Source organism: Podarcis muralis, chromosome 8 (assembly GCF_964188315.1).
Source record: "Podarcis muralis chromosome 8, rPodMur119.hap1.1, whole genome shotgun sequence".
Taxonomy (NCBI): domain Eukaryota; kingdom Metazoa; phylum Chordata; class Lepidosauria; order Squamata; family Lacertidae; genus Podarcis; species Podarcis muralis.
Window position 1 is genome coordinate 22,522,712 of NC_135662.1, and position 27,262 is coordinate 22,549,973.

Below are 27,262 nucleotides of genomic sequence, written 5' to 3' on the forward strand. Positions count from 1 at the left end.
CCTTGTGTTACATAAATATACACTCTGTTTTACAAATTATCAAACCTTTCAAAACACTGCTCTCTTTTTGATCTTTTATTTCATTATGTAAGTGTTTCAAGCTCCATGTGGGATGTTTAATACGGTACAGTGTGTACCAATGTCTTCTCACTGTTGTACTAAGATGACCCAAAGCTACCACACTGGGAGGTTATAACACATGCTTGTTCTCAAGTCCCTTTCTCTCCTGTTGTCAGTTCTGTAAATACTGGCAACAGTCTAGCATGTGATCTGTCAAGAAGACCATGTTGCTTATGCTAAGTAGCAGAATATATTGTGTGGGCTAACCTAGGTGTAAGCATAGGAGCTGCATGCATTAGCCTGCTGACATTTTTTTTTTTTAAAGAATGAAAAGAAGTGGAGAGAATGAAAAAAATCTACTTAACCCTTTCGCTTCCTGACATTTTCTGCTCAAAATCCTGCTTGCTTCAGAGGGAAAGATGCATGAGTGGGAAAGCTGATTGGGTGATTTCAAGTAAATTAAGGACAGAAGGGAGAAATGCTAATCAGCCCTCTACCTTCCCAGTTCTTCCTCTGCTCCCAACTGAGATTGCTTTCCTTAAAAAAAAAGTTGGGAAAAACTTACTTTACATGGCTCCCAATCATGGGTATAACCAGGATTTTTGTTGGGGGGATGACGACAGGCCTTTTTTGGGGGGGCTGCAGAACCGTCATGATTGGTCAGTTAAGTATTTCTATTGTTCTATTGCTGCCCCTCCCTGCCGCCACCCCCCCCGCTATGTCCATGGCTCCCATGTAACATCAAGTTTGGTCATCAGTCTATCACTGAACCTAAAAAAGATTAACATTTAAAACACTGGAAAGCTAATTGTAAGGTTCCTTAGACAAAAAATCCAAAAGGCAGGTAAGGTTTCAATCCTATGTTTATGCAGTGTGGCCTACTCCCAGGTTAGTGGGGTTAGGATTTCAGCAGTCACAAAGTTGCATTTTTTTCAATAACCAAGTTTTAGAAACAGAACTTGTTTGTTTTTCATAAGTTTCTGTCAGACTCCTTGGGAGACATACCTGCCTTTTCCTGCAATGCTTCCAGTTTAGTGTACTGAGTCAGAAGCACAGCTGAGCTGTCCTACAGACACACTGTTACTTCCATGCCATATACTGATAAGGTACAGAAGAGCCACGAGGCGTTTTCCAGAATTCTCCTTTGACTTGTTCTGAAAGAGTTCCTATCCCCCAGTGCCTGGGAAGAATGTAAAATGCAAACAGACAGGTGAAATTATGCAGTCCTTGCCATAGATTAAAATGGTGGCAAGGTAAGTGTTTGGCAGAATGACTTAAACCAATATTAACTTGTACCCATTTGTTCCATTTGTACTAACAAAGTACATAAATGTTTACTCAGAGGTAAGCTCCACTGTATTCACTAAGGCTTACTGCCTAGTGCTTAGGAATGCAGTGCTAGAAACATGAGTGTATTTCAAATATTGTGGCACATGGAAGGAAAAAGAGCTAAGTGTGAGAGCGGGTACAGAACTAAAATAAGCAGCCATATGGATATCAAGCAAATTAAACAGCATTGCAGACTGTGGCATAAAAACAATTGTTTCTAATTAATCCCTCCAGAAGTACCTAAGGTTGGTTTCGTTGGCAGAAGAGCTCTCTTTCACACAAGTGTTTCAGGCACATAAATACTGCATTTCTTGACAGAAGAATGCCTTGCCCTGGAAGGATGCATCATCTCCTGGGTTTCGGCCTATTATACAGCTCTTAAAGTGCAGAGCGCCTCTAATTATTATGGGCTCAAAAAAACCAGCAAAGTATACTAATTAGGAAGGACAAGAGACAATTGAAATCCGTTTTAGTCTTTTAACTTTTGTAAGTTTTGGAGTAGGATTGTACATTTCCCCCGATTTTACTGTTTGCAAACCGCTTTGAGGGTTTTTTGTTTACAATCGAGCGGTGTGTAAATTTTGTAAAATAAATAAGAAGCACATTCTGGACACGCTCTCAGCGCCTTTCCGTTGTGTATTACTTCATACAGTAGGCCAGACCCCCAACCAAATACAGCACGCCTTTATGTGTCTGTGTGCGCTTTTAATGCGGGCTCCGAGGCGACTGCCTTTAGTAAAGGGCGAACTCCGGCCTCCCCGGGAAGAACCACCGTCACCTCGCCTTCCCTCTGCGCCCTGCGTATGTGGCCTGCTGCGCTCATGCGCAATGCCCTCCTAGCCCCGAGGAACTGTCACTCACGTTGGGAAGGAAGGAAACGAGTCGCAAGGAGAGAGAGAGCGCGCGCGCGCCTTCGCTCCCCCGGCGAGGAGGGCGGCGAGCAGGCGCCTCCTTCCTCGCACGCTTGTGACGCGTGGCTCCGAGCCCCGCCTATAGCCCGGCTCCTCCTATAAAAGCTCCGCCGGCGCCCCTTCTTCCTCTTCTTTTGCCATTTCCTCCTGCCTGCCTCTTCGGCGATCTTGCTTGCCGCGCCGTCTCCCGTCTTGCGTGTGTTTTTTCTTTGCCCGCCCGCCTGCCTTCCTCCTCTCCTCCCGGGCTTCTGCCCCGCGCCTCCCTCGCGCCTCCTCGCATTTTTGTGTGCGCTCTCTCTTATTTTTTCTTAAGCCTCGGCGCAACTTTGCGCTCTTTCCTCTGGTCGCGCCGGCAGCCTATGGCCCTGGAAGGCGCCGCTGCCGCCTCTCGTATTTCTGCTGTAGGTTCCCACATCCCTCTTTAAAAATTCCGCCTAAAAAGAGAAGACGATTTACCAAATCTTTCGGGCCGTTGTCCCACGTGAGTACTTACTTATTATATATGATTATTTATTGGGGGAATACGTGTATTGAAAGGGGACGCCACCCCACCCCATGCAGCGCTCTCCTTCCCTGCCTTGCCTTGCGCGGGGGGCCTTTCCAGATGCACCTTCAGCCCCAGCGGAGGCGGGTGATGGCGGAACCGGGCGCAGGTGCCTCGGCCTCGGCCAGATCCAGAGAGGCGGGCGGGGGCAGTCTCCTTCCTCCTCGGTCCTGGCTAGGCGGCGAGCGCCATAGATGGTGACTCCTCGGCACAATGCTGCTCCGAAAGGAGGCGCGAGGAAAGAGCGATGTCCGTCGCGCTCTGCGCGCGCGCGCGCGCTGTCAGTAGGTCTGGATCCGTTGGGAGCCCAGTAAAGGAGATGCCTCCCCACCCCCATTATAGCGCGCTTCGGGGCTCTGGGGGGTTCCCATTACACCAAGCCCCGAGGCGACACTTCTTCCCCCTCGAGGCGGGGAGAAGAGGAGGGAGAGAGCCGAGCTCCTGGGCGGGCCGGGGAAGAGCCAGAAGGGAGCTCCCCCGAGCGGACACCCCTCTCACGCCGGCGGCTCGCTCAGGATGGCGAGTGTGCGCTCTTCCCCGCTTCTTCCCTCAGCGCTCAGGGCGGCCAAGGAGCCCCGACCCGAGCAGGTCAGCGGTGTGCGAGAGAGAGAGGAGACGCGGGGCTGAGGAGCTCCTAACATGGCGGACGCTCGCGTGTGAGGGAGGGAGGCAGGGAGGGGGCTGCCGCCCGACGGGCCTCGGCGGCTCCGTTCCCCCGCGAGTCGAGCATTTGTGGCGGCGGCGGACGGGGCCGGGAACCGAGGCGCGGGGAGCCCAGAGGACAACATGGCAGAGGGGCTCCTCGGCGGCTGTTCTAACATGGCGGATTCCTGTGGAGGGGAGTGGGAGGCTGCCACCGCCTGTGTGAGTGAGTGAGTGTATGGCTGCCTCAGAACTGGGTCAGTTCATGGTGATAAGCTGCGGGAAGCAGCAGCAGCCGTTTGACGCCCTGCCGTTGGAGATTGGGGGGGGGGGTGGAGGTAGGGGTGGGCGGCTGCTCAGGAGGCCGAAGGCGAGAAGCAGCGCTTGACGTGTGCGAGAGGAGGAGGACTCCTTATCCCTTCGGAGTGGCCATTGTCGCCGGCTGGTCACTTGTCACCTGCCGCCCTCTGGGGGGTGGGCAATGGTGAGTTGCCTCAGTCCCTAAAAGTGAAGTCTTCGTGTGGCTCTGGGAGATCTGACTGGGGGCATTTAGGCCTCGCGACCATGAAGGGAGTCATTGGAAGCTGGTGACATGGCAGAGGTCGTCCTCTCCCTTCCCCCTTTTTCATTTGTAGGTGTGCTCTGTGTGTGTATAGAATTGTGACCAGCTTTCCGGGTTGTGTTGTTGTCTGGCCCTAACCTAAGGGCTTTTCCTCCTCGTGCGCCTGGTGAGCAAGGAAGGCCACCCTTAATGCCCTCTCTCTGCCTGGGTGGATGGTGTCAGCAAGGAGTGGCTGATGATTTTACCGTGTCTCTGAATGGGAACCAGCTGCTTTTGTCAAAGCCTGTAAGCAGTTGCCAAGGTGTATGAAGTGGTGCAGGCCACAGGAATGGAGGAACATGACAGGTGTCACTTACCTAGGATGTAGAACATCTGCCATGGTTTGCCTCAAAATGATTTTGCATCCATTGTGGCTATACCATGTTTATTGTTGGTAACATAATTTGACACTAATATTACTGCTGCTTTCTTCAAAGATCAAATAATTTATCTCCATCATGGCTGGAAGAGAATTATTGGAGCTGCCCTTTTTCTTGGTGCTAAGACATGTCTTAATGCTGGTATACCAAGGAATGGGATGAAGCAAGACCTCCTGTCCTGTTCAATTGTTGCAATTCTCCTGGGGCACATGTCTCTTAAATATTCCTACTGGTCCGACAGACGCTTGCACAATATGCACAAGAACACACATTTTTGTTTTTAAATACTCAGGAATAAACACAAACCCCATGGTCTGTAGCGGCAATCAGCACTGCAAGTTTGTCCCTAAGCATGTGTGGAAGGATTTGAGAAAATCTGTCCTGATTTGAAGGTGGCAGGGTTGCAGCTTCTTGGTTCAAACCACTCTACTTGACATTATTGAGGGGGATATGGTTTGTCTCTGGCACGCCTTGGCTTTTAGAAAGTTTGTAAAGAGTTGTACATATTTTTTCGTATGTCGGAGAAGTGACACAGGTGGAACTGTTTGGATATCTGACACCCATGCCTCCAGCAGAGGCTGGAATGGTTATTTGAATTTAGGAAAGACCACATTCTTGATCATCTGTTGGGAAAGTTGCTGTTTTTCTAGCTCAACCTACTTTAGGGGGGGAATGAGTATCCTATGAATGCTGCTGTGAGTTCTTTGAAGAGGATACAAATGTGACAAAACATCTCCTTTTTCTTTGTGGGGAAGACAGTGGGAAAAGCGCTTAGCTGTTGAATGGTACAGGATCATAACTTTGGCCATCTGTTAATATGGAATAACTGCTACCTCTTACTTGTCCTACAATGCCCCATCTTTCTTCTAAGGAGCTCAAGGTGGCATACATGTTTCTCCCTCCTCCCCATTTCATCCTCATCAGGAACCCTTTGAGTATGGTTAGAATGAAAGACTGTCGGAGGTCACCCAGTAAGCTTAATGACTGAGTGAAGATTTGAACCCTGGTCTCCAGAGTTCCTCTAACGTTCTTTGAACTGGTAGTGGAAAAGTACCTTTTGTCATACCTGATCTCCCTGCTTCTTTCTGACCACAACAGCACAATTACTGGTTAACACAATGAATGCACCTATTTGGGCATTAGAACCAAGTTTTAGGTGTTATGGGAACATATACTTTTATAGCAGTGTGTTTTCCCAACACGCATGGTACAGGTCCAGTGTGTTCGCATTATATCTCAACTGCGTAGTTTGGGATGCGGCAGAAGTACAGGGAAAGGCGTGGAGTCGGGCTTTGCACGCGGGGCAGGAAAGCAAGCCTTTTGAAATGCAGAGGATCCTGCACATATTTGGCGCCAGTATAAGGGACACTTCAAAAGAGCGCAGGTCTCGCCAGACCAGCCTGCAGCCCCCTTTCGGAGGCAGCGCTGTCATTGGAGGCTCGGGCTAGCTGGAGCAGCCGCTGCTGCTTCAGCGTCACCGTCCGCTGTGACCAAGCTGACGCGATCGTCCTCGGGGCCCCTTCCTCCTTCCCTGCATGTGCGCGGGCGACCAGCTGCGAGCGCCCTCCTGCAGCCCTGCGGCGACGGCGTCTTCGCGGAGTTGCGCCGCGAAGCATGGCGTGCTGGCAGGGGGAGGAGGGTCTGTTCCAGTCTGGACTGGTCCTGTCTAGTTCTTCGCTTCCTGCCTGCCTGCCTGCCATGGTGTGAACAATGCTGTTGCTGCCGCCGCCGCCGCCGCTGCGGTTTGCGACACGGCATCCCCCGCCCCATGCGCTTCTTCAGAGTGCGAGCCCCTCCCCTCCCTTGTCTGCCCAGCTACAGCCTCGCCAGAGCGCTGCCGCTGCTGTCGCCCACATCAGGCGCATTGGTGTATCCCGCCCGCCCGCGGGGAAGCCCGTAGCCTCTGAGCTTTCCCTAGCAGCCTCCGGCAGACGTGGGAGGGAAGGCGGGCGGGAGCTACGGCGGCGGCTGGAATAAGCTGTAGGGCTTCTTGGTGGCGCACAATGGGAGCTTGCTTTGGGTTGCTGATACTACCAAGGCAGTTCAGCCATGCGGGTGATCGGCTACTCGGCCTCCTTTTTTGGTCGCCCCCGCTCCAAGTGGGGGATGTTCTGCTTTATGGCTTGAAAACGCGAAGAGCTCATCTGTGGCGAAGGAACTGCTGCTTTGCACACGCCTTAAAATGAAAAAGGCAACACAACTGTACTTGAGAAAGCGGCTCCCAGACACGTGCCTTTATTGTGTGAACTTGTTTTTGAAGCTTGTTGATTTTATTGGTACGTCATTATAAATGTTATGCTGTTTTATGTAAACTGCTTACAGGTGTGTTGTTTTGATTAAGTTGTCTGTAAATTTTGTTAAATGGGTAGTTATGTGCATAAGCATGGAGAATAAAATAACTGGTGTTGGCAACAATAGATTTTAGAGTTTCAGGAAAGAATATCCTTTAGGAGGTAAAGGACTAATTCACAGCCATGATAGCACTGAACTTTTGAGAAGTCCTGTGGACACACCCACGTAGTAAGGAACTTCATCACCACATGAACTTGTGCTAGTCTCTTCATTCTGGTTAACTTGCTTCTTGGTGGTTATCTAATAAATCTCTTTGCAGAGAGAACAGGGCACAAATGTGAGAAATAGATATATTGTGACATAAATATTCAATCAGTCTCCTATTTCCAAACGTAATGTAGAAAGATTTTTTTAGGTATATGTGGTACAAGTGAAACAAAGTTTTGTAGCACTTTAAAGAATTAATAAATGTATTATGGGATAAGAAATTGTTGAACCACCTCATCAGATGCATAGGTTGTTAGTCTGTTGTTGTTCTGTAGAATCTTAAATACTAACATGGTTACTCACCTGAAGCAGTTAAAATGGTAGAAATGGAGGTGAGTGAGTTTCACAGTATGTTTAAAAGGTGTAAAGAATGCAAGGGAACATAAGGTGTGTTCCAATCTGATAAAGTATACACACCAAATCTGATTCAATTAGAATAGGTGTATTCCACTTCCACCTCTGCCAGAGGGTATGGAGTGCACTAAACAATCAGCTGTTCCAACTTGGACCATTTTGATCCTTGTTGGGCTTCTTGGAGACATTAGGGTGAAACCTTTTTAAAAGAGGTTTACAGGATGAATACATAGAATTTCTGCATAGTTTTGTGAAGTACTTGCTTTCATGTCTGAATGCCAAGCACAACTAATATAGTCCTGTTCTCATAAATGCCTGCTTCTTAGGAGTGCTGGGGAAATAAAAAATTGGACCAACACAGAATAATTTTTTTCTGCTCTGTGGAGCTAGGGTAGCCTGCTGGATTACTCATTTTCTAATAGATGAGTCCTGCAAATGTTGTATCAAGAATGGTGAGGGTACTTATGCCTTTTGAGGTCTGGATTAACTGGGGCACAGTGTAGTCCTTTTGGATAAAACATGAAGAATAACTGTGAAGAAAGGATAGGAATAGAAAGATGACTGCAAGGATTCAGACTGAACAGATGCACCAGACTGCCCCTCCACCAGATGCACATTCAAAGCAGATACATTTTTTTCCTGTGCCTACTCATTGTCCTGCAGCACAGCTGTTCTGGAGAACAGAAGAGAAGTAGAATTGTTTCACTTGTCTGCTGATTGCCTCAGAAGGCTATTGCCATCCTTGGACAATATTGTTGTTAAGTAAAGGACTACCACTAGGACATCTATCTGGGGACCTGAAAGACTTGAATTGTGGTTTTTAGTGGGCTATACAGCTGTTGGTACAGGGACTGGGTTCTTTATTTTCCCCACAGCTGGCTACTTGCGCCAATTTTGTGCTTGTCTCTGGACCTCGTCCCTGATTAACTAGAACAAGATGTGCCCACGTTAGCCTGTTGGTGGATTTAATGTGTAGTGTGAGGGTTTCCTTCAAGTACTCATTTTAGGCTTCCTTACTGCCTCTGTTCAAACTTTCATGTAGGTTTTGGGTGTTGACAGAGTATGGTAGCCCATTATGTCCCTGCTCTATAATCTTGCCCTTGAGGGATTCCTATTCCGAGCCATTGTGGGCAGGAGTTTGCTGCTGTTGATCTTTCAGTCTGCCACCCCCCCCCCCCGGCTCTTGCCAGAAGATTCTCTCTTTTGGACCTGAAGTTGTGCCTATAGCCTAGGTGATTGTGATTCTTGTCAGACTTTACATTTGTAAGATTTTAATATTTGTTTGATCAAGGCGTGAATTAGAGTGTGGTGATAATGCCAAGGTTGTGGGTTTGATCCCTGTATGGGTCAGCTGCGTATTCCTGCATTGCAGGAGGTTGGACTAGATGATCCTCAGGGTGCCTTCCCTTGATACAGGGGTACCTTGGGTTATGAACTTAATTAGTTCTGGAGGTCTGCTCTTAACCCGAAACCATTCTTAATCTGAGGCGTGCTTTCGCTAATAGGACCGGCACACGATCTCATCCTGGGGCAAAGTTGTAACCCGAGGTACCACTTTATAGACTTTGTACCAATGTCACTGTTCCTCTAAAATGTAGTCTAGATGCAGTTGTCACCATAGAATACGGTCTGCTGATGAAAGTGATCTGTTTACACCAAGTAATTTAATTGCTAAGGCGTAGTTTTTCTCTCAGCAAGTGTTCATAAAACATGTGTACACAAAAAGCCATCTAATGTAGCATCTAATGTCCAACTTATGTCTCAAGAAAGGTGAGCTGTTATTTGTAACTTGCTTCCTTGAAAAATGTTTCCATCAACCAGAAGTTACAAAAATAGAGGTTCTGCTAATTTAATCTACATTCTATATGTTTTCTATAGGATGTACAGTATTTACCTTTCTGTCACATCATTTCCCTTGGAGAATGTTACACTCAGTAGCAGTTCTCCATTTTTAATCATTCAGTCTCCATTTTTAATCTAAACTTGTTCCTTCTTGTTGAACTTGGATGATGTGCAAGTGTGTTCATCACTTATCTTAATTCTTTGTTTTCATTCTTCCCTTTTTCTCAGAGCTTAAGTAGTTTCCACAGTATAGAACTCTGGTTTCCTTTTTTTTTTATTACCTTGTTTACACAAAGTGCTGGCCAGATCTATTGTGCTACGTGAGCAGAACACACAAAACTTTCCTTATGCTTACATACTGTAAGGGAAGTTTGATAGTGGCAACAGAGTTGGTCAGGACAGCTCTTCTGCTGATCCCCAAGGCTCCCTGAACTCGGTTTGACAACAAATGGTTGATAAGCTAAATATTTTAGTACTTAGTCAGCATGTTCATTTATGCTTCTGGCTTGTAGTTGCTATGAAACTGCTACTGCCTGGGAGCCTTCATACTGCAAGTTGAATGTTGTACAATTCTGGTGAAATTTGAATTGGCCTTCTCAGTCTGTGTTCTAACCTGAATGTATGTTTATCAATGATCTAAACATACAGGCAGCAACCATTTTAGGCACGTCCCATATGTGCATGACTGTACCAAACCTAGAAGTGACTCAAAAACATCACGGGACGGGACAGGGCAGGGTGGGCTTACGTGGGCCCCACCAACGTGTGTGTGTGGGGGGGGTCCAAAGTGTAACCTCTGCACAAATCCTGTACTGTATGCTAAACTTCCTGTTTTTTCTTAAGCACAATTGCTGTATTGAGATGGGTGTATGTGAAGACTGGTTTTGTAAAGCTGGACTTGCAACATTACTGTTGAATATATAATGGATATTCTCCTCTCCCCGCACAGGGCAAGCTCTCTGACCAGGTGTACAACTATCCAGAGGGATTAGGAGAAGTGCTTTATCGGGAACAGTTCGACTTCAACGCTGAGCCACCTTGGGAACCTAGCTGATGATAGTAGGGTTCCATCTCCTAACTTGTCCATGTGAGTCTTTTCCTTTATTTTTACAGCTGTGCACTTGTAAATTCACTAAGTTTTCCCTTCTGGAAATTGTTTTATGAATTGTTCCAAATGATAGGGAAATGTGTGAAAGCCTGATCTTAATTCAAGAAAAGCTGTTGGCCTTAATCTGTATTTGTATGAGTTTACATATCAAGACCTTAAGATGCCTTCCCTTAAATTAAAGGCATACTTTTTATAAATCCTCTGTGTTCATTTGTAACCTACCTCAGTATGCTAATTGGGAGATAATGGCTGTTTAGAATAAACTTTAATTGTCTTATTGATGTGTTACATGTAAATACCCATTGCTAAATCACTTCAGCACTTCACTTGTAGAGCACAGCCTCCAAGGCATGTCTCGTTAAGTGCCTTTTGCTTTCCATAAGTTAGTTTTTCAACTACAGGAGATTGGTGGATTCTGTCTTGGACAAAAGATTTGTACTAGTTACAGTTAAAATTATAGAGGAGAGAAATGGATGAAGCACCCTACTATAGTTCTGTATCACCACAGCAGGAAATCTGGTTTTGCAAACTTGGTGCCTTATCAGACATCTTCTAATAATATATTCTGGTTATCATTTTTGTTGGAAGTAAAAATAATTTAGATTAAACACTACTGAAATAAAAAAACATGACTAGTTGAAGCATGTCCCATTACATAATAGACAGCATTCTTGCAAATGAATGTACCACATACCAACCTGCTGCTGCATTTGTGTGCTAATATATGAGAAGCTGCTTCAAGCAGTAATTCTATTTTATTATGGAAAAAGACAGAACTCAAGCAAAACTTGGAGGATGTCACCTTAATTTTAAAAAGACTAATCTGTCAAATAGACTTGAAACAAAAGTTATGCTTGCAGGTTTTGTTTCGTTTAGCTAAATTGTTGGTGTTTTGAATCAGCCTATTTGACTAGCCTGGCTGGACGCCTAGCTCTGACCTGACTTAGATATATTGAGATTGTAGGTTTCAAACTTGTATACTACTTCTTGCATCATCATCCTCTTCCTTGCATGTTCATATTTCCATTTTTTTTCCTAGTTGAAGCAAATGTAATTTGCTATGATGTTTAAATCAGGCAAAATGTGGTTTACGCAAGCTGTAGTTTGGCTTCCAAATCAGAATGAGAAATTTCTGTTTGAACTTTGAGAGACCAACTATGGGTTGTACAAACATAGTGTACCTGATTTGGACATTACAGCATATTATGCTTTGCTGAGACCTGGAAGGAAGAACTGAGTCTGAAAGCTATTCTCAGTAGCCAAACTATGACTTGCCTGTTACATTTGAAGATCTATATTAATTACTTAATGATTGTGTGTAGTGCCTAGGCACTCTAAGCTTTTATTTTGCAATAAGACTTGTTCTGCTGTGTACAAATATTTTAGATTAATCATAACTAGTGAACTTCATAGAAATGCTTACCACAAATATACTTACATTTGGGGTGTGCCTAAACTTGGAAGTGCCTTGACACACCCAGATTGTTCGTGTGTGAGAGAGCTGACTAATAGGCACCTTGAAGTTGTGCTATAAAATGTTTTATTGAGGAAAAAGTCAATTAGACATTAAATATAATGGACCCTACTAGGAACAGGGTATTAATTAAAATTGGTTTGTCTGGGTATAATTTTAAATTCTTATTAAAAGTGGTCTTCAGCTGACAGCTGTAGGAAAAAACCTGCTTGAGCTCTTGCCTCTGGGACTAAAACCTACCTTACTCTTGTCAGCATAGCTCTCTGGGACAGGCAGTTCTTCACAGAACCTGCCTGGCGTGCACGTTTCCCCAACACCCTTTTGGAAGACAAGTGACACATAGGTGTAACCAAATGAGAGAACTGGAGTAGACTAATTGGAGGTTTGTTCTTTAGCCAGCAGACCAGAAAAGTCTGGAGAAATGTTTCTCTTACTTCCCATTCCTTCAACTTTGGAGCTTTAAGGGGTTTGTGTGCGTGTGCGCATCAAACACTTTAAGAACTTCAAATAACTATTTTGCATGCTAAGTAAACATGCGTTCATTGTTTAATTGAATTATTATTGGATAACATGTCAATATTACATTGGTATTTTGCATGCTAGCCTACTCCGTAATTAAATGATCCCCCCTCCCCACTAAATGGCTTTAGTATTTTAAAAGTGGCTCTGACCTCTTAATGTTTGAGATTATTAAGGAGAAAAGTTAATGTAAAAGTAAAGGTTTGGCAAAATGTCTTTCTGTATGCCTACTGCTTCCCACAGATAATGAATACATTTTTTTAAATCACAAAAGGCTTTTTGCAGTGGAAAACTAGCACATGGGGTGCTAATTTGCTAGGGGCAGGGAACTTCTTTTCTGTAGAAGGCAGCATTCCCTCAGTGGTAATCTGTTGACAGCAATGGGTGGGGATAGAGCCAAAAGTGGGTGGCGGGGGTTCATCCCTTTTCTGTCCCTACCTCTCTGTTTCTCCTGTTTGTTGCCCTCTCCCTGCCCCCTCAGTGTTTTCCCCCCCCCCCCTTTCCCTCTGGGCTCCTTGCATGAAAATAGTCGAAGGGCTGCAGGCTGCCCACCCAATTTATAATCCAATTTTGCTGAATACCTAGCTTTGTTGTTTTGCTTTCAAATTTAAATAAGCAGCATATTTACACTATTGATAGCCCCCTGATCTCTGTGTGAGAGAGCATGGTTGGGGAAGGAGAAATGAAAGCTTTCTAAAAGGCTATGCTGCGATTGTAATTTTTTCCATTGTCTTCTCTGTCAAACAGTTTGTTGCATAGCTTAAGGACCCGGAACTAAGGCTTTGTGGCCCATCCCTTGTGTTTCTTGGTTTATGACTGTCGGCTTTGCGGAATACGGCTGAGATGAAAGGATTTCTTGAGGATGCAAACTACTCCATTGGCTTACTGGATGAAGGAGTAAATGTTGGAGATGTCATTGACAACTGCATTTATGAACATACTGTTGTAAGTGTTCCATTTTCAGTATTTTTATTTTATTTTTTATATTGCAAACTCGAAAAATAAATCCATGCAGTTATACAGGACTTCAGTTAAAAGCAAAAAACACAAGAGTAACATTGAAGTAAAATAAATTAAAGAAACAGAAGTAAAGAATGGGTCATCTAGAAAAAAAATCACAAAAAAAACAATCATTTCGATGAGAAGGCTAGGTTAAAATAGTGGTGTTAAGATGGTGCCTAAAACCTATGACATATACTAGCTTGATTTCATTAGATGAGTTCCTTAGCCCCATTACCACCATATGAAATGCACAATTGTCAGACTTGTCTGAGTGACAGATCACAAAGATCAGGCAGGGGTGTAGGGAATAAAGCAGCCTTTTAAGGACACCAGGTTATGTCTGTCTTTATAGATTAATAGCAAGAATTTGTAGCTTGGTAACATACTGGCAGCCCAAGAGGCTCCCTTAACACAGGTATTACATTTAGAATTTTGCACCACCTTCAAGGGTAGCTCAACATAGAGTGCATTACAGTAGTCTATCCTTGACGTTACCATTGCTTGAACCATCACAGTTAATTTATGCAGGAACCGTTGCAGCTGGTAAATGCACTCCTAGCCACTGAGGTTTATCTGTGCCTCAGATGACAAAGTTGGACTTAGGAGTACCTCCACTCTGCATAGCTGCTCCTTTAGGGTGAGTGCAGCTCCATCCAAAGCAGGAAACTGGCCTTTCTCCTAGACATTGAAATGGCACAGCCATAGAGCTTCAGTCCTGCCAGGATTCTAGGCCCTTATCCAGGCCACTGCTGCATCTCTAGACACTGGTTCAGAACTTGCACAGCCTTACCTGGCTTAGACAGTGTACTGCCGATTTTCAGATTTAGAGGCATTTCAACCACAAATAAAGTTCAAAAACAAGGTTACATTTTCATAGTATGCCCAGGGAAAGTGGAGGCAAAATGTCTGGGACAGTAATTAACAAAATGGAAAATGCCCCCTATGATTGCCAGCTACTTACTGTATATCTTTATAGCTACTGTAGTCTTTAACTGTAGTTTCACTGTTTTTCTTTTTCTTCCTAGACTGGAAACAATACTTTTTTTGTTGGTGATCTGGGAAAGTTGATTAAGCAGCACATCCACTGGCAGAATGTGATGGCACCAGTAAAGCCATTTTACAATGTAAAATGTAACTCCACTGTAGGTGTACTTGAGATAATGGCAGCTCTTGGAACTGGGTTTGCATGTTCAAGCAAAGTAAGTATTTGACATCTTACGTAAACAACTCTTCTCCAACCTGGTGCCTTCATAGGTTTTAGACTACAGCTCCCCTCAGCCAGTACAGCCATGCTGGTAGAAGCTGTAGTCCAAAACATGGAGGCGACCACATTAGGGTAGGGTGCTCTGAACCCTAAACCTCTAGTAGAGGATGTCTATAAGAGCTTGTTCACTCCTTAAGAACAGTTTTGGAGGTTCCGCTTCATGTGCCTCTGCCGCCAGAGCTTTGGAGGTTGGTGACTAGAAATAGTCCTGGTGGTGATCCTGTTTATGGAGTACCCACCTCCTAGGCATGATGGAAGCTAGTTCCTATGTCTGTGTGTGTTTATATTCTTAAAGTGGCTTACAACAGATTAGAGCAATAAAACAAACAATCCAGGAACATTCCGCTGGCTGGTTTCAAAGGTTAGAATGACCTTCCCCTCACTGCTGTGATTGTAGGCCAACTAGCATTTGGAGCAGAGTGTTCATTACAGAAGATAAGGGGTGAGCAAACTCCCTGCAGTTCATTCTCAGGCCGGTGGCTGGAGCCAGCTCATCTTCCCAGTTTTATGAAGACAATTGTATTCTCTGGTACATTCAGTGGCTGGGCCTGGCCTTTTTATTCTTAATGCTTGTGCTGTTGTCTGTTTCATTTGGTGTCTTATTTTATTCTAGTGCTGTATTGGGTTCAATATTCTAAAGCTTCTGTAAACCGCCCTGGATGTGTTTAAGTTGGAATTTAAACATCTTAATATTGGGGGGTGGTATGGAATGCATTCTTGACCGTATCATTGCTATGCAGAGGTGTGTGATATCGCAAACATATTATTTAGGACCATAGAAAGCTACCATATACTATGCCAGACTTTTTCCAGTTAGCCCATTGTCTGCTTTGACTGACAGTAGCTCTCCATGGTCTCTTTGTAACTTGAGATGCCAGGGATTAAACTTGGGACCTTTGTGGAAAGCATGGGCTCCACCACTGAACTGTGGTTCCTCTCCAGCCTATGAGCCTTCCACATATTGAGATTTTTGTACCCAACCTCGATGCTCTCATAACTGGAGTAAATAAAAAGAATCCAAAATACCATTGTGATGTCTTAAGAACAACTAAGAATGACGTGTTTTATTAGCGTAACTTGCATAGCTTGTTTGGACATTATGTACATGTAGGACAGCTCCAGAGCTCCAAGCACTAGAAACTTTCAAAACTTTGTAAGCCCCCCCACACACACACAACCACACACAACCACACACAGAGAGCTGGCTTTGAGTTTCTAGAGATAAACAACTTAAGGTAGAATTTTCTTAGCCTTTGGGATAGGGCAGCTTGCAAACTTAAACTAAGTAACTTTGGATAACAAGTCTTGCATTAGGTATTACTTTCTTTCCTCCCCTTTTAATACCACTATTGTGATTTTTAAAAATTCCAACTTTATATACTCTAAATCTTCTTCACAACCTTTATTTGCCTCTAACCTTGTTCAAATGTTTGTTTTTTCCCCAGACTGAAATGGCATTGGTTCAAGACCTGGGCATTTCTCCTGAAAACATTATATTCACAAATCCTTGCAAGCAAGCTTCTCAGATAAAATATGCAGCGAAAATTGGAGTAAACATTTTGACATGTGACAGTGAACTTGAATTAAAGAAAATTGCTAGGAACCATCCGAATGCAAAGTAAGTATACAGAAATGTTTTCATTTTACTTACCATTGTGGGAAGTTGGGATTACAGTATACAATTTTAAAACATTATTGTGGCATCTTAGAAGACGAACAAATTGTACTATGGCATAAGCTTTCATGAACTAGAGCCCACTGAATTAAATTTAATATATGCTTATAATGAATTATCTCTAAAGGGATAACCTTCTGAAATACTTTTTGCAGAGAAGTCTCCTTTGGCTGTTCTAACATGCAACTCTTAAAAACTTGAGAGTGTATACCTTGATGACCCAAATACTAGTTAGGTGTGTTTGACAACATAGTTTTAAGCTGTTGCTTTTGAAGATTTTACTAACTTACCCTGAAATTGCTTTATCAAGATACCTTAAAACTTCTTTTGACTCGGAAGCACCTCCTGCCAGGGTTATGTGGGCTGGCGATATTAAAACATGAATATATCTATGTATTTACACACACCATTCTCTGCTTGGGACTCTGGCATCATGATGAAATGTATCACATGTTTGTTCAGATCACCATCTGTGAGAATTGTCTCAAGATCCCTTGAGCTGGTCCAGAATGTTTCAGGGGGGGGAATGAAGTACAAATCTGGAACAGGCTGCTATATGCTGCGTGCCAGAACTGTGGTGCTGCACCAGAAGTGCACATCAAGTTTTCTTCTAGTTTACTTGGGGTAGCATCAGCATGAAGGAGGAACAAATGTATGGCGGTGGATTATCTAAAACAGATAAGGCAGTTAGTGGGTAAGTACATGCCCCTTTGAAATAATAGAATATGAAGGCTGCATGTCAATCTCTAGATTGATTCAGTAATTTAATATTCTGGCAGACTTCCTGGGCCTTGAGAGAAGAGTTCATCCAGTAAATGTGTCATGCAATTCGGCACCTCCTTCCTCATTGTCAATCTTTGTGTAAAAAAGTTCTTGTATTCTTGTAATAGGGCAGTGATTGCCATGCGTTCAAGAAATGTCATATAGATGTTATATGCTCCTACACTACTAATGCATATTATGATCCAAACTTTTATCATCAGGTATATTGATCCTTAAGAAAAAGGATAATATATAGTGCTTCAGTTGCATGTTTTTAAGGGCAGATCTGCATGAGTGCTGTGGACCTTATTTTGGGGCAATATAATACACACTTGGAAAATATAAAGATGTTAGCTTCCCACTCGTTCCGATATCCAGCATTGACCATGCAGTCACTTCTGTTAACTGAATCAGCAGATGACTAACACAGTCATTTGTGGAGTATGACGTTTGCAAGGCTATTAATGCATCCAGCTCCCAAAGTAAGGTTTGGTAGACTTGGCCCTAAGGATGTTACACAGACATTTAGAGTGAAATTAATGGCTGTATCTCTTTTGATTAATATTAGCAGCTAATGGATGCTCAGGTTTGCAAGAAATGACCCATCTTTCTAGAAACCAAGGACTCATTATGCTCTCAGTCATCAAGTTCCAGTTTCTTGTAAGGGTGTAAGCCCTGTTACCTTCAAATGAAATGCTGCCTACTAGCCTGTTCTGGCTACTACTACAGGAAGAAGCAAGCAGTGAAGCTAATAAAACTGGAATTAATACTTCAAAAAAGTACCCAGTGGGAGGGGAAATCTGGGATGCCTTCTATTTCAAATCAGCCATATTTTATCAAGCAAACAGTATTCAAAACCCAGTCATTGACGTGGCTTGCATGTAAAGGTAAGCTGAACCATAGCTTGCTGTGACTGCATGGGCCCCTGTAGAGACAGTTGCAGCTGCTTTGCTACTGCTATGAAGCTAAGCTGTGGTTTGTCTTAGTATGTTGTCTGAATAGTGGTTCATGATTTGTCTCGTCCCAGACAAACCACAAGCTGTAACCAAGGATTGTTCTTGGTTTACAGCTCATCTCTTCCAGCCAAACCATGAGCCTGAGTGTGGATGGCATGCTGCACCAAACCACACTTCAGCTTGCAGCAGTGCAGTAAGACTGGAGAAGGAGCAGCTGTAACTGTCTCTCCAGGGGCTATGGTTTGACTTAGTGTTACATGTGAACTGAACCATATTCAGCACATTTTGCAAGAAGTTGTCACTGAGCAGCTTTATGACAGCCATGATTACATCCAAGGTAATGTATTTTTATTACAGCAATCAACAGGTTTTCTGCTACAGCACTTATTAGCTGCTGCATTTCCAAACCACTTATCCTTTTTGACTCCATATTTAGGCCCTAATTGCTAGTTTTCTCTCTGTACAGGATTATTTTTATTAGGTTCCCTTGACTCGTCCATCGGTGGAACTGGAGTATTGGCAACATAATCAACATACTTCTGACAGTCTTCAGGCTTCACATGTGCTGATGCTGCTGTAAACCAACTGTGCCCCAATCATCTTCCCCTTCTCTTAGGCTCTTGCTTCATATTGCCACAGAAGACATTAATGGAGAGGAAGAGATGAACATGAAGTTTGGCACCACCCTGAAGAACTGTCGGCACCTCATGGAATGTGCTAAGGAGCTGAATGTCCAAATAGTTGGTGTTAAGTAAGTAATCATGTCCTTTCTCCCTCATCTTCCCTTCACATTGCTGCTCTTTTCAATGTGAAAGAGGAAAGCAGTGGACTTAAATGGTATATGCGGTCACTAATGTTGAAATGTTCATGTTAGGAAGGTATCCTGAATGTCTATAAAAGTAGCCACAGTGTTTCATAACTATGCTTCCAATTATATCTCATACATATTAGTAAAATGCTATATAATACAGTGTCTTGTTTCTGTGCACCCAAATATTTTGGAAGAGAATATGGGAAGTATTAATACCAGAGAGAGAAAGAAACTGAACTCTTCAGGGATATTAGTTCCCAGACCTCTAGAAATTTTTTAAAAGTTTGTCCTATATATGGTGTACAGTACATACATTTCCTGTGTGATAAAATTGACCTTTTCAGTTTAAGGCTGTAAATTAGTTCCTAAAGGGGGCCACCTAATTTGAATACATATGGCAGATGAAAGTCATTTAGCATGTAAGGTTTGATAGGACAAACCCATTTCAAACAAAAGGTAAACGTTTAGAAATACATGTATGAAAGGCAACAGCAATATTCAGAGCAAAGCAATTCTCTACAGCTTTCCCATAGTCTCAACTATATAACGCCACATCCCTAGTAGCAAATATTAGACACCCATAGCATCTAATTCCAAGAAGATGATTATACTGAAAACAGAGGTCTCCTGCCTCAAGTGTCAATATACCTCCGGGTACAGGGTGGTATATAAATTCAATAAATACTAATAAATAAATAATAATTTTGGGCAAAAAACTATAGTGAGGATTGGGAGTAGAACTTCAATGCTGAATGATATTTCAGTAATGTAGAGAGATCTCTTTTGCCAATACTGTACTCCATCTTCTTGTTTACCCTTTGTATAAGTCCCATATTTATTAGCAAGAAATCCTGTTGCTTTCAGTGGAAGCAGCTTCTAAGTATGCTTAGCATGGAACACAGACAGATTTGATTGGCTGGGTAAATGTCATCATGTTTATGGTCTAGGCTTCAATAAGTGCAGAGAGCCATTGAGAGAATTGTGAAGCAAATTTATTGCAAACTTTGTGAGTTTGTCAAGCCAGAGTAAATCACATAGAATCTGCAGGGGGTTTTTAAGCTAAAGTTAGTCTTTGTTTTTTGTTTGTTTCAGATTTCATGTGTCAAGCTCTTGCAAGGAAACTCAAGTATACAAACATGCTATTTCTGATGCTCGCTGTGTATTTGATATGGCTGTAAGTGAATTATTGGACTTGTATACACTTAAGTTCACATGTTGAATATGTTCAGTACAGTAAAACATTGGTTCTCAAACGGCTTAGTTGACAAACAAATCAACTCCCGAACGCCGAAAACCCGGAAATAAGTGTTCAGGTTTTCGAACGTTTTTCAGAAGCCGAATGTCTGACGCGGCTTCCACTTGAGTGCAGGAAGCTCCTGCTGCCAATCAGAAACCGAGCCTTGGTTTTCTAACGTTTTCGGAAGTCAAACGACTTCCGGAACAGATTCCGTTCGAGAACCAAGGTACAACTTTACTTAATTCCATCACACAATTGTAGATAGTTTGCCATTTGTTTTTGACATAATATATGAAAATTAGTTGAGTTGCCATTTACCATATAATCGTTTAAAAGAGCTCAATGTTTTAAGAGTCTATATTACAAAACAAAAAGGGCACCTAATACCTTGTAGATAGTAAACTTTCTGCATTTTTATTTTAGGAAGAATTTGGCTTTACCATGAACCTGTTGAACATTGGTGGTGGTTTCACAGATTACGAAGCTGACCTGGAGGAGGTATGAATTTTGATTTAGCTTTTTCCTATAAAACTGGCTTATTTAGTTATTCAGTTAGTTGAGATTTGCATTTGCAGTGGATATTTGGATACAGAGCAGCCTTCTTTAACCTGCTGCCCTTCAGATAATTTTGGACTACAAGTTGCATCAGTCACAGCCAGCACATTTGGAGAGCACCAGGTTGAGGAAGGCTGACTTAGAAAATAAGAGTGGCAGACTGGTTTGATCCTGGCTTGTTTAACCAAACCAAAGTATAAAATAATCAGCGTTCCTCTGAGTTCAAACATAACAGAGAGCACTGATTAGTTTTACAACAAAAGTTTCTGAACTTGTTGCTACACCAAAATTGGAGATGGGAGCACAGTAACCTGAGGCTTGTTTGCGCAATAATAAAACACATTTTCTTGTTGCATCCAAAAAGGACTTTGCAAGTTTTATATTATAGAGCTTCTGATGCTTTTTAAAATGAATATTTTTTGGAAGAACTTGTGCAGTGATAAGAAGTTATAGCATGCAGGCCAGGATCCAAGGAACTGTTGATGAAAGATCAGATGCAACTTGTGTAGTTGCACTTTGATTTGTTCAAGTGATATTTTGCACAGTTTAGCTAACTCTGCTTATAGCTTCATAACTTTCTCAGTGCTTGTGTATCCATATGTGCTATGCATCTAAGAAGGTGGCCTGGTTTTCCTAATGAGGAAAACAACCTAAACTTGGAAAGCAGATTTCCATATGTGGAAGCAGATCTTTGGGTCCCAGTCACATTTTATCATAGTAACATGTGCATCTGTATGACCTGTTTTTGCTACAGTGCTTTCTAAAAGGTATTGTGCTATATGAGTACTGCTGCAAATGTATTTTGGTCTAGTTGCACAAATGAGAAAGCGATGTGTGTGAATTGGTTCTCCAGTTTGTGCAACCCACATGCTGGGAGTTACTTGACTGACCTAAAATGTTTTTTTGGATACAGGTTCACACTGAGAGGGAGGAGAGGAGGAACACACCACAATTGTGCTAATTTAAAACTGCAAGAGTCTAAATATCACAACAAAATCAACCATTATTTTCAAATTACCCAAGATTTTAGATGGCTGCTTTTGAATAGACCTAGATTATTTGAAAACAAGATCATATTTCGTAGGATTGAACATTGGGAAAAACAGCCTGATAGGAGCAGTTGTAGTCCTTTATCGGTAATGTGCTAAATTTATACAATTCACTTGACTTTAATAGATCAGCAATAATACATCATGTATCCTTTTTATTCTGAGGTAAAATTCAGACGAACTAAGCAACTTGATTGGTTCAGATTTCCCCCCCTCCCCAAGTTGTGATAGTGAGTGGCACCTTTCCCCCCCTTAGCTTTCAACTTGACAAACATTTATCTAGGAACAGACTTAAAATTTGAACTGAAGTTGTAAATTATAAATTGATACAGGCTTTTAAATAGATATTCCCCTTCTATCTTCAAGGTTAATCATATTGTCAGTCCATTACTTGATACCTACTTTCCTGAAGAATCTGGTGTGAACGTGATTGCGGAGCCTGGATGCTATTATGTTTCTTCTGCATTTACTCTAGCAGTTAACATCATTGCCAAGAAAGCTGTTCAAGATGACAAACCTCTTCTCTCTAAAGGTAGGCAAAAACTGTTCCACACTTACATCAGCATAAAGATTGAAGAAACAACAGCAGTGCTTTGGATCCTGGCCAAAAATTAAGCCTCTAATCTAATAGCTTATTTTCACTTTTAGGTTGCTGAGAAGCTTTGGTTTATTTCATTTGTTAGTGGTATTGATATATGGCCTTTAAGGGAAACCACACAAAGCAGTTTGTTAATGCTTATTGCTCTAATATTTTAAAACAATCAAAGAAAGCAGTAAAAATAAGCTATTGGGGTGAGGGAGACTCCAAAAAATTAAATTTCTCTCCTTGAAACAAGATGGTCTTTGGTCAGTCCTGGTGGCAGCTGGGAGAATGGGGGGTTTACCTCATCTTGAACACTGGGAGTTCACCAGGCTGTTGTTTTCTCTTTTTCATCTCCTGAGGTATCGTGTCTCTTCCAGTATTTGAGCTGGTTTCAATTTAAAAGACAGTTGGCTTTTTTGAATCAGTAAGGGCTCAGCCCTCAGGAGGAAAAAATCTTTTACTATTTGTAAACTAGAACATATTTTCAGTTTCCATAGAAACATACTGTTTCAGGCTGAGAGTTTTGCCTGGAGGGATACATTTCAATTTTTGTTAAGCTTTAAGACTTCAGGGTTTGACTTGCATAGTACTGCTAAATTGTATGGCAGACCGAAGGCATGCCTCTGCAGTATGTTTGTGTTCAGACTGAATTAAGTGATGAATCTATCTATCTTATTTAATGTGCAATCTTAAGAATGTTCCAGGTCATGATTCATATTTGTCTCAGGATACATCTTATATCTGATATTCCTTCATCATGTTTCTTGTTCATGTGCATGTTCCATATGCTCCTGAAAAATTTAGGCAACTGTTTAAGAAAGGGCTGTAAGTGGAAACTTATTGTGAAACTGTTATTAAAATGTAACATCTTTCGTTACAGTGGAACAAATAAGGAGTGATGAACCAGTCTTCATGTACTACATGAATGATGGTGTTTATGGTTCTTTTGCACGCAAATTATCTGAGAATTTGACTACTATTCCAGAGGTTCACAAGGTAAGAGCACCTTTATGTACTATAACCTGCTATCCTCAACAAGAATTGCCAAATGAAATTATCATTGCTTTTGTATGTGTAGAATCATACATGTATAAATTTAAATCTAACTGTCAGAACTGTTTTCATGCAGAAATACAAGGAAGATGAGCCTCTATTTGCAAGCAGCCTTTGGGGTCCATCCTGTGATGAGCTTGATCAAATTGTGGAAAACTGTCTTCTCCCTGAGCTGAATATTGGAGACTGGCTGCTCTTTGACAATATGGGTTCTGGTGCTTTGGGTGAACAATCTGCTTTTAATGATTTCCAAAAGCCACCAGTTTACTACATAATGTCAATCAGTAACTGGTAAGTTTATATTGTGTTGTACTTTATGATTCAATCTAACTTTTACAAAACACTATGCTCAATATTTTATGAAGGAAGGTGAGCTATTTCTAAGAGCATAGACATTTCAGCAATGTGTGTACACCTTTTGAGAAACCCAAACTTCCTTTGAAAATTGTTGCAGCCCCCCCCCCCCCCCGGTGCTTTTCCTTTTTCGCCTGGCAACACATGCTCACTTTTAACTGAAGAGTCAGGATAATAGCTAGAGTGCTAGATTTGGACATGGGGAGACCCATGTTCCAATTCAGTGTAAAGTTTGCGTTCAACTTTGGAGAAGTATCTAACTGATCTCACTAGATACAAAGGCAATAAAGCATAATTTTATCTAGATAGTGCATGTGTGTTAGCTCTTGTTTTGTATAGGCTGTCCAACTAGCTTTGCAGATCCGTTTGTTTTTTTAAATTACATGTCCATTCATACCCATGCTAAGGTCACATGTAGTTTAGGTGCTAAAAAGAAGTATTTCAGTGCAACCACAACAGTGGTACAGTTCTCTCCTTGGGGTAGACCCTTAAAGTATATGCTGGGCCGCCCCAAGCCTTGCTACATGAAGCCTGGCTGCCTCTAACCAATCACTATACAGTACTGCACTTGCATGCACTGCTATCCTGGTCTATAGGTAACACACCAGTGTGGGCAAACTGTGGCCTTGCAGATGTTGTTAGATTCCAACATAAAGTGGTCAAGGATGATGGAGGGCTACAGGTTTCCCTTTCTACTTGTTTTGTCCATGTTGCTAATTGGCCAGGACATAATTTGGCATTAAGTGATGGAAAGTCACTTTGTGGAAGAAGGAACAGGTTGATCTGGGTATCTAATTACAGATAGGTAGCTGTGTTGGTCTGCCATAGTCAAAACAAAAAAAATTCCTTCCAGTAGCACCTTAAAGACCAACTAAGTTAGTTCTTGGTATGAGCTTTCGTGTGCATGCACACTTCTTCAGATACACTGAAGAAGTGTGCATGCACACGAAAGCTCATACCAAGAACTAACTTAGCTGGTCTTTAAGGTGCTACTGGAAGGATTTTTTTTTGTTTTGACTGGGTATCTAAGTTCATTTTTACCAGTCTTGCAGATTGATTGGATTTTATATATGCAGGCAGCGGCCATTTCACGTGTGTGTGGGGGGGTGTTGTCAGCAGAGCACACACAAGCACACCCAGTTATGCCCTCTTCCAGGTCCAAAATGACCCACACACTGGCGATCGTGCCTAAATGGGTCACCATCTGTACAACTGCATGCTCGTAAGATGAAGTATAATGATCAAAAGTGCACAAAAAGTACCATCTATACTTTCTTCTGAATATTTGATAACATAACGGCTGGGAAAAGCTAAAATTAGGCAAGTTAATTTGCTAAACTTGCAGTGTTTAGAACAGTATGCAAAATAGGAAAGGGCGGTGCTACAGTGCTTGGAGAAACCCCCAAATGAAATCTTTCTTCCCCTATTTTGCCTGAATATTGTGTGTGCTTTCCATTCCAGGTGTGAGATGCAAGATGCTGGGTTCACCTCTGACACACTGATGAAGAACTTATTCTTTGTGCCTTCTTGCATTCAGCTGAGTCCTGAAGACCGCTTTTCTATTGGAGCTTAAACAGGCACTAATGCTTCAATTAGCCTTGCAGTTGCATGTCTGTAGTCTTGTCTGGTCACAAACATTCCAGTTTGGAATTAAAATGGAACAATCTTGAATGAATTATTGAAACTTGAAATCATTTGGGACCAGGCAAAACCAGCTACAACTACAATTCATTGGGGGAGTAAAGGTTAAAAAACAACATCATTTAAACTTGTCAGATCACTCAATCCCTCAGCATTTAAACGAAATATGCAACAAAATGGATGACTTAGTTGAGATGGAAACCCATCACTTGGGTTCTCTGTTAAACAGTTTACATACAAGTACAGTTTTTATACTAAGGATTTCTGTTAGTCTTGTAAAGTTGTCTTTCCCTCTGATATCTGAAATGTCAGTGGGAAACAAGTGTGACTTCATTAGCTATGTTTAGTGTATTTAGAACGTGTAAATTTGTGCTTTGAACTGTAGTTTAATAAATGTAAAATTGCATCATAGTATTTGTTGTATTCACCTTTGCAGTACCCACCCTTGTACGATTGCAATAAAATTTTGTGTAGACTTTACTGTTCTCCCCACCTACCCCCTCCCTGCTAATACAGGGAAGAGATCTAAGCAACACTGATAGTACAAAAAGGTGTAAGGTTATTATTCAAAGACTGTTTAAATTGACAAAATTTTAAATCATGATTAAAAACTAAGCTGAAGTGCAGTCTGCTGTTTTCCTCAAGCATCTAATTTAAGCTAACTCCAAAACATGCAAGCAGACAGGTGCTGCAAATCAATTCACAGGAAGTAAAATGCATATAATAAACAGAAAGCTAACTTATTGCTCTCTTTTGTCTAAAAAGCAAGACTTACTTTGCACACTGTTGAAAGTAAGACCCATTAATCTTGGAGGGGCTTACTTTCCACAGAAACAAACATAGGATTGGGATTTAAAAGTCTCAGTATTCCAACAAAGTAGTTCTGATTAGCATTTTGCTCTTTGACAGGATGTCTACATCCATCTCTAGGAACCAGATCCCTGATGTTCTAGATATACTGTAGCACCTAGACTTAGCAAGCAAAATATAGAAGCTTTTACTCATCGTTGCTTAGATTCCTCCTTCCCTTTGATTTCTCACTTTAATTTATTTTGCTAACCTAGTAGCCTTGGATGTGAATTTTGAAATGCACCAAGCCAGAGTTAATTTGAAAATGGAGATTAGTATACTTAAATAACTTGGTAATGTAAAATGGGCTGCCAGATGCACATGCATTGTATACTAATGCCAGTTGGCAGGAAGCTTTCTATTCTCTCTGCCCCCTTTCCAGTTCACTGGAGCTAAAACTGCATACTTGCTAGATGAAGGGGTTTGGGAAAATTCCCTTCAGCCTGATCCTTTTAAAATAACAGGTACTATATGCTTTTAACCATATGAGATGCTCTTAATCTGCATGAATGCTTCCTGCAGCTAAATCTTAATAACCCTGACAGTGGAATATGGTTGTGAACATTAAAGCACAAATGAAAAAAGCAAAATCAGTTTTCCAATTAAGAAAATAACATCACTTTCCAGAGTTTTGATCCAGTATCTGTCAGGGTTCTATTAGGAAATAAAAAAAGCAGGGGCAGTTGTCATATCCATCATCAAGCCTCTCTAAAAATACCAAGGATTCTGCTCTTGAGTTTATAGAACTGTTGTGAGTTAACCAACTCTGTTGTAAATGGTACAGTCACCTTCGAAATGTCTGTATTGTATTTGACAGTTTGCCATAAAAGCTGGTTTGAACTTGGTATGTATTTGAATTTATATGCTAAAACCTATCTCTTCTGTTTACAATATTGTAATATCAGTTTTTGAATAATTCAAATATAAAACTGAATGATTTCTATATAGCAAATTAACTAATGGGACTTTGTCTTGTGTATAGTATAGCTAGTTGCTGAGAGACTGTTATTTGAATGATTACACATGAAGACCTATATGAAGCCCAATAGAAATTGCTAAGGAAGGAAGCTATGTTTAGATGCACCAAACTGCTGACATTTTAAATGAGATTCTAGTTGGCAAGATTAATGGAAAGGAGGACAAAGGGA

The 27,262-nt window shown here is 42.0% G+C and overlaps 1 protein-coding gene across 2 annotated transcripts; it reads left to right on the forward strand.

Annotated features, from left to right (window-relative positions):
* Window positions 1–2,427: 2,427 nt before the first annotated feature.
* On the forward strand, window positions 2,428–27,070 carry AZIN1 (antizyme inhibitor 1). 2 transcript variants are annotated; one of them, XM_028736352.2, is made up of 12 exons: window positions 2,428–2,781; window positions 10,172–10,309; window positions 13,071–13,268; window positions 14,351–14,524; window positions 16,035–16,207; window positions 18,599–18,733; window positions 19,886–19,967; window positions 20,454–20,528; window positions 22,001–22,166; window positions 23,098–23,213; window positions 23,347–23,561; window positions 25,086–27,070. In XM_028736352.2, the coding sequence occupies exons 3-12, from the start codon at window positions 13,167–13,169 to the stop codon at window positions 25,195–25,197; spliced, it is 1,350 nt and encodes a 449-aa protein (XP_028592185.2). In that variant the 5' UTR covers window positions 2,428–2,781; window positions 10,172–10,309; window positions 13,071–13,166; the 3' UTR covers window positions 25,198–27,070. The 2 variants fall into 2 exon arrangements, with proteins under 2 accessions (XP_028592185.2, XP_028592186.2); XM_028736353.2 differs by lacking the exon at window positions 2,428–2,781 and adding an exon at window positions 6,445–6,743.
* Window positions 27,071–27,262: the final 192 nt, after the last annotated feature.